The sequence below is a fragment of the Tachysurus vachellii genome, chromosome 12 (genome assembly GCF_030014155.1).
Source record: "Tachysurus vachellii isolate PV-2020 chromosome 12, HZAU_Pvac_v1, whole genome shotgun sequence".
Lineage (NCBI taxonomy): Eukaryota > Metazoa > Chordata > Actinopteri > Siluriformes > Bagridae > Tachysurus > Tachysurus vachellii.
Genome location: NC_083471.1, coordinates 21,916,198 through 21,927,961, shown reverse-complemented (window position 1 = coordinate 21,927,961; position 11,764 = coordinate 21,916,198). Strand labels below are relative to the sequence as shown.

Here is an 11,764-nt window from a genome sequence, read left to right as displayed (position 1 = left end):
AGTTCTCCGACTGGATTGGTGAGATACCCGGCTAGTTCCTTACTCTGAGCTGAGCTTCATGGCTCTGTGCGTTCTCGTGTCCAAAGATAAGTGAAATAATGCGCAACCTGGAGCTCCGGTAGTCAAGTACCGCGCTGCCAGCATCATTCTCTCCGTGTGCGCGCACGCGCCGGCGTGTATGTGTGTGCGTGTGCGTGCGCGCACGCTCCGTTCTTTTACAACTACAGCTATGACAGATCAGTAAGCACTGCTGCAATAGTAGTAATAACACCAGCAAGAAATGATACTGAACACACAGTGTCTAGATTTAAAATGACAGCATTTTCGTAACAGTTAATCAATGCTTGCGTTACGCATCACTCACTGCAGCTACTGCATGAGTTATACAGTGAGTGATGAGTTATACAGTGAGTGATGACTTATACAGGTAGTGTTGTATTATACAGTGAGTGATGAGTTATACAGGGAGTGTTGTATTATACAGTAAGTGATGAGTTATACAGGGAGTGTTGTATTATACAGTAAGTGATGAGTTATATAGGGAGTGATGAGTTATACAGAGAGTGATGAGTTATACAGTGAGTGATGAGTTATACAGTGAGTGCTGAGTTATATAGGGAGTGATGAGTTATACAGGGAGTGTTGTATTATACAGTGAGTGATGAGTTATACAGGGAGTGATGAATTATACAGGGAGTGATGAGTTATACAGGGAGTGTTGTATTATACAGTGAGTGCTGAGTTATATAGGGAGTGATGAGTTATACAGGGAGTGATAAGTTATACAGGGAGTGATGAGTTATACAGGGAGTGATGAATTATACAGGGAGTGATGAGTTATACAGTGAGTGATCAGTTATAGAGAGAGTGATGGGTTATACAGTGAGTTATGAGTTATACAGGGAGTGATGAGTTATACAGGGAGTGATGAGTTATACAGTGAGTGATGTTTTAAGCTATGTACTTTTATTTTTGCACAGTATGCTTTGAGCAAAAAAAAACTTCCCCTGAAGACAATAACAGCCCAGTACCTCTTCCTGTGATTGAAGCTTCTTTCTATAATTAAACATCCATTCAAAGCATTCAAAGCTCTTCTAAATTCTTCAGTTTGGACTTGCAAAACATTCAATATCCCCCACACATTTCTTCCTTGAGTTGATTGACACATGATCATTATCTTTTGTTAAAAGAGTTATCTATAGTCCTTGGACAGAATGAATGAGCAAATGAGCAGGGAAAATATGAGGGATGAAAAAGAAGGTTAAAAGGAAGAAAGAATGGAAGAAAGGAGGTCGCAGGGATGACGGTAAATAGACAAAGCAAGAAATAAGGTCTGGGAGGAAGGGTGATTGAAGGACTGAATGAAAAATGGAACAATTTTTTAAGTGAGAAGGAAAGTAACGGAGGAATCTATTTATGGCCAATAGGGCTGTAAACAAGAATGCTAATGTCTAGTCTATAACAGGACTAACTCAGATCAAGCTAAGATAAGAGTTTTGAAGTCAAGGTTGATTACAAAAGATAGTGAGACAGAGTCACGACTCTAAATACCATCAGATCCCTTTTGAGGCCAAGCCTTTACTTCAACTAACTGATATTACTTGTGCATTGCACCAATTAGACAACATTCAGGCATGCAAACTGAAAAGCCAAAACAAACATTTATTTTACAGATTTCTGTTTAAGGCCAAGATTATATTCAGTCTAAGACAAATCGTTGTCTAATCAGAAAACATCTCAAGACCAGATTTGGGTCCTACAGCCCAAAATGATTTGTCTCATAAAGATTTTTCAAAATTATGAACTTTTATTTTAGAACAATATATTTAGCACAAAGTTCCCAGCACACAGAATCTGCCTCTTCCTGTTATTTAAGGGTAAGGTTCACAAAGAGATATTGAACAATGCACTACTATGTAGAGAATCTACTATACTATACTATATCTACTATACAATCTACTATATTCTTAGATCTGGTCATCTAAGACTCTTAGATTTTTGTCTTGAGTCCTAAACAAGTCCATGTACTGTATAATACAAATATGCGTGAGACAAAAAATATCAGAAAACATCTCAAGACCAGTCTCATATCCTACAGCGAAAAATAAGATGTCTTCCATATCAACCAATCAGTGAGCCCCCATGCATTGTGGAAGGGGGTGGTGTCGTCCTGTTAGAGAAATGTTTCAACATAAAAATGATGATCAGTGTGTGATTTAGAAACCATTTGTGAATCATTTTGACAGAATTTTATCAGAGGAAGTGTGAATACATTTCAGCTATTTGAGTGAAAGAAATGTGAATAATTTTCTAAAATTTCATTTGCATATTCTCTTCAAGAATAAGAATATTTGTGTATTTGACTGCATATATACTGTATATGTGAATTTCCAGGCCATCACAGCCCTGAATGTGTTGGCCTAAGAGAATCGGTTATTCACTCTCCCTCAGGCTATGACAGGCTGTGGGACATTTTCCAGCAATGGCAGCAGTGTGGACTGTAAGGTCTTGCTGCATCTTAACTGGAAGTCATTCAGTGATTTTACTTGGTGATTCATTGGCGATATTTCTTCTCATCTGAGATATTTGACCGTGAACATGTGTCAGCTTCAGCACTGACAGTGACTATATCTCATTCCTCACACTCATACACGAGCTGTTGCTTCTATAGTGTAGAGTCTATATAAATATATGTATATATATATATATATATATATATATATATATATATATATATATATATATATGTGTGTGTGTGTGTGTGTATATATATATATATATATATATATATATATATATATATATATATATATATATATATATATATATACAGTATATACGATTACAATTAAAAAAACTCTCTCTCATGTCCACTCACACTGCCTTGTACATAGACTTCAGGCCGTGTAGGATTAATAGGCTCAGATGATAGTAGCCTAAAGTCTGTGATGGAAAACTATGCGGAAATTATGTCAGATTATTTTCCCAGCTGCACTCTACATATGTCAGAAAAGATAGACAACATTATCAGCTCTTATATAGAAACAATACAGAGAACATCATTTGAGATGCCAATAAATTGAACAGCAAACTTTCAGACTGTCAGGAAGGAAGAAAGGAACGACGTAAAGAATTAAGGCAAGTAGGATGGTTTAAGGAAGAAAGTAGAAACTAAAGAAGGAAGAACCAGAAAGGGGAAAAGGTCAAATGAAGAAAAAAATGAAAGGTGGAAACAAACAATGAAGAAAAGAACAATAGAAGATTAAAGAATGGATAAATTAAGGACAAAAGGTAGATTTGATTGTTTCAATTGTTTATTATTTATATTGGCAAATAACATGACCTGATTTTTCTCTAATCCAAGATTATAGTCTAATACAATTTTGAGATTAACCGGTTAATGAACACGATCACATGGATAACAGATACACAAACTTTCATGTAACCAAAAGGATATGGGTTGGTGATACTGTACTCAAAGGGCTTCTTTTTTTAGTTTTAAAGCTGACTGAAAAAGGGAAGTGTGACTGTGGTTTCAGTGTAAGGAAAAGCATTTCTAGGATACGAGAACTGCTTTAGTCAAAAAGAAAGACATTACAGCTTAAAAAAGGAGAAGAAAGTTTTTTTAAGCATCAAAACCACAAAGGTCTATTCACTGTCTATTAGAGGTGGGTTGCACGTTGTTTGAGAAATGCTTTAGAAAACTGAGTCGGGCCGACAAACAAAACAAACGTGTAGCCAATAAGCAGAAAGAGGCGTGTCTTGTCAATATGCGGTGGAGCGAGTGTTCAGTGCGCATGTGTGACATTAGCAGAAAGTGGTTGAAACATTGACATGGCTTATAAAAACGAAAAGCTAAAATAGGCTTACAATAAGACAAGAAGCAGGAACCGTGTTAATATAGGATCAGCTTTCCAGCGCTGGAGAGAACTGAACGTCTTCCATGTGAAACGGAGCAAAACCTTTAACGGTACAACACACAGTACTACAAAAACACATTTGTATTACCATAGTATTACTCATTGAGTTCATTTATTGATAAAAAATCTCCCCTCGGCCAGCTGCCCCAGCAGGTTCCGCCGTAATAGTTGCCTGGGTTGCGTATGTATGTGTGGGGTGGAGCTATCAAAACAGGGGTGACACCCATTTGGGTTAGGGGCATTTTTGTTTTGGTGATTTCAAATGTCAACATTGGCTTTCAAACATCGTACACCCCACCTTTAAAGGGAGATAAAGTCATCCGTGTAAAATAAATTTAACATTTACAGTGCAGACTGGGGAAAGTATGAATAACTAGTAACTCAGAATTGAACAGACCATTCACTTTTTATAAAGCTGTTACAGATCATCAATATTAAGCAAAATCATCTGAGAAAGAGATTGTGTCATGTATTACAGTTACATGTCACAGTAAGTTTTTACACAGTAAGTTTTTACACACAATATTTCATTTCTTTAATCGGCAAACAATATAATTAATAAAAGACACAAAAAATCCATTCAAACTGGCTGCAATATTAAGCAGAAGTGGGTTTAGGACTAAATGCATATTTGAACAATCAGTGGCTTTCAGGGAAAAGCCATAAACTCTCTCAAACCTCTTCGTCATTCTCTGTTCCAGATGAGTGTTGACGTAGAGCCCGAGCAGAAAAAGCATACAGGAAGGGGTTCACACAACTGTTAATAAAAGTCAGAGCTGCAGTGATGTCTCCAGATTCTGCAGATCTTAAAAGACTGTCATTCCCAAGCAACACTGCAATGATGAGCAGAGTGTTGTTGATGTGAAATGGGATCCAAAACATGAAGAAACACACCAAAATTCTGGTCACCAGCTTTGTCAATAATTTACTGGTAGAGAAAGCTGAGTTATTAACTCCTCTGTGGAGGTGAAAGTAGAAATAAGATACAATGGTGAATGAAGCGACAAATATTATAATCTCCCAGATTAAAGTAGCCACTCTTTCAACCTCATTCCGATATCTTTTCCTGCACTGAAGTCTTCTTCCTCTGTCCAAGCTTAGATTGCACTGTACAAGAGCATAGCATGATAAAACTGCACTTAACATCCACATCCCACTCAAAAGGATCTTCTTTCCTTTTCTGCCAAGCTTCTTCCATTTCTCAGGATGCAGCACTTGGATGTATCGCTGCATGCTCATCAAAATCACACACAGTACGCTGCAGTAGAGGCTTAAGTACACCAAGTAAGAAAGAAGCTTACACAAGACCAAGCCAAACACCCATTCATGCAGAAGATCCCAAATCCAAATGGGCAGAGAAATCAGAGTGAGTAGATCTGATATGGCCAGGCTTAGCATCAGTCTCGGGGTGAAACTACCTCTCTTCAGCCATCCAGACAGACGCACCATTACAGCAATATTACCAGGGACTCCCAGTATGAAGCAAACTGCCAGCACACTACTGGCAATCAGGTTCTCAGTTGCGACAGTAGCGTTGAGCGAGCTGTTGGATGAGTTGAACTGCTGCATGGTTGAGTGCTGTGGCTTGGAGGAAACTATAGAACTAAAGTAAGCAGAAGTGTAGAAGTCTGAGAGATGTCATGTCAGTAAGCTTACGGTTTCACATGTCATTTTGGAAAAAGTCCGGAAATGTTTTTTATAGCTCAAGCATTTTTATATCTCAAGCAGGACAGAGCAATTTGAACGTTCTAAAAAAAGAACATCTTCAACATCAGGGACAAGACTGGGGCTATGAAATTACAAGACCTTAACGGACAATTTCTGGTTTTGCTCCACACCAGAACATCTTGACATACTGCACCATATCATCTCTAAAGCCGATGGTCCTTCTTTTCCCCCAAAGCTTCTCAAAACTTTGGGAAACTGACTATTTGAACCGGTGAAAAAACTTAGTGCTATATGTACTGAAAGGATATTCAAATTGAGCAGGGGAGAAAACAACTAGTTTGAAATCAATTAAAGAATAATTTGGAAAATATTAATAATTATATATATGTGTGTGTGAATTAACATTACACAAAATGTGAAGGAGCACACGGTTTAACTCATTTTTATTAATAAAAACACGATATTTCATTATTTTCAGCTCTGTATTAGTTGCATTTCTTCCTATAGTAGGTGTGTGTGTGTGCGCATGTGTGTGTGTGTGTGTGTGTGTGTGTGTGTGTGTGTGTGTGTGACTTATTTGCCTCCGTACTGGCATCTATCTCTACTCTTAACACTCTACGCTATGAAGCAAATTCCTGTACAATTATAATATGTTACAACTCTCAGTAAATGTGCTGCAAGTTCCTGTCATGTTGTCTCACAAATGTGCAAGCAGAAGTAGCATTTTTAAAAATCAGAAAACTTTATTTTGGTTTATAACTCGAAATGTAAGTATTTTTAAGTTCAGAAAACAGCTTTCAGTTTCAACCAAAACAATAAAATCAGCAATGTAAAGCAAATACACAAAATATCTAACAAACACAAAACTATACTTATAATGAATGTTGCTAATATTGATGAACACATTTTTGACTGATTAACATTTGTCACTTAACAACTTTACATTCGCAACATTTGGCAGATGCACTTACTGTATCCTGAGCAAAGTACTGTACAAAAGTGCTTTGAAATCTTCAGCAATGAATACATTAACACTTGTTCACTAGGTTACAGACTTAGTATACATCATCATTAAGCTTGTTTTGTTCTTTAACCCGATACAAAAATATAGTAAAATAATTGTAATTTAAGACTTGCCTATTTGCTTCAAGCCATTATGCTTTTGGTTTAAATGTATTAGGTAGATTAAAAGTTTAAAAAATCATAAAGCCTCACTATTAATTAAGAAATTAATCAGAAAATGTATATTAAAAGGTGTAATAAAAAAATTAGAGGATGCAAAAAACTATAAAATAGACTGCAGGAAAAATGATTTGTATAATTTCATATGTTGTGCCTTTAAATGCAATGTCTGTGAAAGGCTGTCAGAAACATGCATCAGCTCACTCAAACCTCTATATCTTCAAGAAACTAAGGATCATCTGTTCCAGCTGTTCCCTGTTGTCCAGCCCGAGAAGAGAAAGCGTACAGGAAAGGGTTTACACAACTGTTTATAAAAAACAAAGCTGAAGTAACATTATCTCCAGATTCTGCAGATCTTAACAGGCTGTCATTCCCAGTCACTGTAGCAAAGATGATCACAATTTTGGAGATTTGAACCGGGATCCAAATAATGAAGGAACACACCACAATTCTGGTCACAACCTTTGTCAATGAGTTACTGCTAAAGAAAGCTGAGTTATTAACTCCTCTGTGAAGGTGAAAGTAGAAATAAGATACGATGGTAAATGAAGCCACCAAGATTATAATCTCCCATATTAATGTAGCCACTCTTTCAACCTTATTCTGATAACTTAGCCTGCACTGAAGACGTCTTTCTCTGTCCGAGCTTTCATTGCGCACTACAAGAGCATAGCATGATAAAACTGCACTTAACATCCACATCCCACTCAAAAGGATCTTCTCTCCTTTTCTGCCAAGCTTCTTCCATTTCTCAGGATGCAGCACTTGGATGTATCGCTGCATACTCATCAAAATCACACACAGTACGCTGCAATAAAGGCTTAAGTACAACATGTAAGAGAGAAGCTTACACAAGACCAAGCCAAACACCCAGCCATGCAGAAGAGCCCAAATCCAAAGCGGCAGAGAAATCAGAGTGAGTAGATCTGATATGGCCAGGCTTAGCATCAGTCTCGGGGTGAAACTGCCTCTCTTCAGCCATCCAGATAGACGCACCATTACAGCAATATTACCAGGGACTCCCAGTATGAAGCAAACTGCCAGCACACTACTGGCAATCAGGTTCTCAGTAGAGACAGGAGCGATGATCGAGCTGTTGGATGAGTTGGGCTGCTGCATGTTTAAAGCTGTCATGTAACAGGGTGTAGCAGATAATAAAAGAACCAGATAGTCTGTGGTTTCTTATGTGGTTAAAAAACATCATAGTGTCAAAGCATGCACGTCAGCAGGATATAACACAAAAAGATCACCAGTTTTGTATTTCTTCATGCATACATTTTGACATTATAACAATTTATGCTTTTTTATGCCTTTTCTTATAAATGTATTGACAGTAAAGAGATGCATGCAAGTGGTAAAGACAAAGAAAAAGTATTTGTTGTCTACAAATTCCAAGTAAACTAGTTCAGTCAGCTGCATAAAACTACACTTGGAAAATTCTTCTGTTACTCTTGTAGACCTGTGGGGAGGTGGGGCATGGTTAAGTGGAAGTGAATGGAGGTTGGAGTTGGAAGAGTGAGTGTTAAGGAGGTGACCACACCTAACATTTGTCACTTTATAATTTTACATTCACAACATTTGGCAGATGCACTTATCCTGAGCAATGTACTGTACAAATGTGCTTTGAAGTCTCCAGCAATGAATACATTAACACTCGTTCACTAGGTTACAGACTTAGGATACATTGATGTTGAGCTTGTTTTTTTGTTGTTGTTGTTTTTAACATAATACAAACAGGGAAAATAATTGTAATTTAAGACTTACTTCTTGTTTCAATCAATTATGCTTTTGGTGTAAATGTGTTAGGTAGATAAAAAATGTAAAAAAAAAAAAAATTATACAGACTCACTTGATTCAATTAATCTGAAAAAATATATTAAAAAGGTGTTATAAAAAAGATATAGAAGGTGCAAAAAAACTATAAAAATAGACTGCAGGAGAAACCGTCTGTGATAGGCTGTTAGAAAAGTTCATCTTCTCTCAAACCTTTATATCTCCAAGAAACTAAGGATCATTTGTTCCAGCTGTTCCCTGTTGCAGAGCCCAAGCAGAGAAAGCATACAGGAAGGGGTTCACACAACTGTTAATAAAAAACAGTGCAGGACAAGACAGACAAGACAGGGCAGGACAATACAAACAAGACAGTGCAGGACAAAAGACAGTGCAGACAGAAGGTTACAAGACAATACACAAAATACAAAAAAGACAATACACAAAAGACAGTAAACAAAAAACAGCGCCGACTGACCAGTGTCAATATTATATGTAAATACTGTAAGTTCAGACAATATTGCTGGCAGTAATACTAGAATGAACACAGTTACTTAGCAGCAGGACCCTAAGATAGTGTATAAGATTGTGCAAAAACAGCAACAACTGAAATATTGTACAGTATGTGCAAAATGAATGAAATGTTAGACACTGTGTGCAAAGAGCAAAAAAGTAAAAAGTGTGCAAAACAGCATGTAAACAGTTTGTAAACAGTAAGCATGTAAACAGGTTGATGAATGTAAGCAACATGTTAACAAGTTGATAGCTGTATATTAGAATTGTGTGTATGTGGTGGGGGGACATGGTGGCTTAGTGGGTAGCACGCCACCACACCTCCAGGGTTGGGGGTTCGATTCCCGCCTCCGCCTTGTGTGTGTGTGTGGAGTTTGCATGTTCTCCCCGTGCCTTGGGGGTTTCCTGCGGGTACTCCGGTTTCCTCCCCTGGTACAAAGACATGCATGGTAGGTTGATTGGCATCAAAATTGTCCGTAGCGTGTGATTGCGTGAGTGAATGTGTGTGCCCTGCGATGGGTTGGCACTCCGTCCAGGGTGTATCCTGCCTTGATGCCCGATGACGCCTGAGATAGGCACGGGCTCCCCGTGACCCGAGGTAGTTCAGATAAGCGGTGGAAAATGAGTGAGAGTGAGAGTGTATGTGGTTTAGGTCTGTGCAGTCCATACAGATGATGTGCATGTGTATGTTGTGCTCAGTACAGTTCAGTTCAGTTATTAAGGAGTCTGATGGCTCGTGATGGCCCGAATGCTTCGGTACCTTTTTCCAGACGGCAGGAGGGTGAAGAGTGTGTGTGAGGGGTGTGTGGGGTCATCCACAATGCTGTTAGCTTTGTGGATGCAGCGTGTGGTGTAAGTGTCCATGATAGAGGGAAGAGGGCCTCCAATGATCTCCTCAGCTGTCCTCACTATCCACTGCAGGGTCTTGCGATCTGAGATGGTGCAGTTCCCAAACCAGACAGTGATGCAGCTGCTCAGAATGCTCTCAATGGTCCCTCTGTAGAACATGGTCAGGATGGGGGGAGGGAGATGTGCCTTTCTCAGCCTTTGTAGGAAGTAGAGACGCTGCTGGGCTTTCTTGGTGATGGAGCTGGTGTTGAGTGGCCAGGTGAGGTTCTCCACTAGGTGAACACCAAGAAATTTGGTGCTCTTGACGATCTCTACCGATGATCCGTCGATGTTCAGCAGAGAGTGGTCGCTCTGTGCTTTTCTGAAGTCAACAACCATCTCTTTAGTTTTATCAACATTCAGAGACAGGTTGTTGGTTCTACACAGTAGTTAGCTGTTGCACCTCCTCTCTGTATGCTGACTCATCGTTCTTGCTGATGGGACCCACCACAGTCGTGTCATCAGTGAACTTGATGATATGGTTTGATCTGTGCATTGCTGCACAGTCGTGAGTCAGCAGAGTGAACAGCAGTCGACTGAGCACGCAGCCTTGAGGAGCTCCAGTGTTCAGTGTGGTGGTGATGGAGATGCTGTTCCCGATCCGGACTGACTGAGTTCACCAAGTCAGAAAGTCCAGGATCCAGTTGCAGAGGGAGGGGTTTAGTCCCAGCAGGCTCAGCTTCCCAATCAGGTGCTGAGGGATGATTGTGCTGAATGCTAAACTAAAGTCTATGAACAGCATTCGTACATAAGTGTCTTTATTGTCCAGATGGGTGAGGGCTAAATGGAGGGCTGTGGCAATGGCATCGTCTGTGGAGCGGTTTGGACGATACGCGAACTGTAGGGGGTCCAGTGAGGGTGGTAACTGGGTCTTGATGTGCCTCATGACGAGCTTTTCGAAGTACTTCCTAACTATTGTTGTGAGTGCGATGGGACGATAGTCATTGAGGCAGGACACTGGAGACTTCTTTGGGACGGGGACAATGGTGGTAGTCTTGAGGCACGTAGAAACAATGGCGCTGCTCAGTGAAATGTTGAAGATGTCCGTAAAGACATCCGCTAGCTGTTCTGCACATTCTCTAAGCACCCTGCCAGGAATGTTGTCTGGACCAGCAGCCTTCTGTGGGTTAACTCTGCATAGAGATCTCCTCATGTCGGCCGTGGATAGACAGAGTACCTGGTCGTCGGGGGGAGGGATGGTCTTCCTTGCCGTTACGTTGTTCTGTACCTCGAACCGAGCGTAGAAGTCGTTCAGCGCGTCTGGGATGGAGGCATCACTATCACAGACAGGTGAAGCGGTCTTGTAGTTTGTGATCGCCTGTATACCCTGCAACATGCGCCGGGTGTCTCCGCTGTCCTGGAAGTGGCTGTGGATTGTCTGGGCGTGTGCGGCTTTGCCTCTCTGATGGCTCGGGACAGTTTGGCCCTTGCTGTTCTTAGGGCCACCCTGTCCCCTGTTCTGATGGCTAGGTCTCTAGTCCTCAGCAACGCACGCATGTTAGCAGTCATCCACAGCTTCTGGTTAGAGCGTGTAGTGATGGTCTTGGAGACGGTCACGTCATCAATGCACTTGCCGATGTAACTGGTATACTGACCCCTTGTGGGAAGAGTTATTTGTGTTTTGAGTTTCTTGTGTTTTGTCCACGCAGAGCTACCGTAGTCCAGGTATTCTCTTAATATTCCTACAGCAAGTCATACTCCAGAGTGTTAAAGTCTGTAAACTAATATTTTGGCCCCTAAACATATCTATTTGTAAGTATTTGTTTGATAGTGATCTTAGCTTCCATTAGATACCAAATTTAGTTATTTTAGCATGTTTTCTA

At 39.9% G+C, this 11,764-nt stretch overlaps 3 protein-coding genes across 3 annotated transcripts in view; all 3 read right to left on the bottom strand.

Moving 5' to 3' along the window:
* nsmfb (NMDA receptor synaptonuclear signaling and neuronal migration factor b) overlaps positions 1-141 on the bottom strand; it is a 47,702-nt gene extending 47,561 nt beyond the window's left edge. The window contains exon 1 of the mRNA XM_060883355.1: positions 1-141. This exon is cut by the window's left edge and continues 208 nt beyond it. The gene's annotated coding sequence lies outside the window, so the exon portion shown is untranslated.
* Positions 142-4,533: 4,392 nt separating this feature from the next.
* Positions 4,534-5,489, bottom strand: LOC132855085 (leukotriene B4 receptor 1-like). The gene has a single exon (XM_060883818.1). It carries the CDS (start codon positions 5,487-5,489, stop codon positions 4,593-4,595), a length of 897 nt encoding a protein of 298 aa, XP_060739801.1. The 3' UTR covers positions 4,534-4,592.
* A 1,509-nt stretch (positions 5,490-6,998) lies between these two features.
* LOC132854322 (leukotriene B4 receptor 1-like) lies at positions 6,999-7,889 on the bottom strand. Its single transcript, XM_060882609.1, has one exon. The coding sequence runs from the start codon at positions 7,887-7,889 to the stop codon at positions 6,999-7,001; it is 891 nt and encodes a 296-aa protein (XP_060738592.1).
* Positions 7,890-11,764: the final 3,875 nt, after the last annotated feature.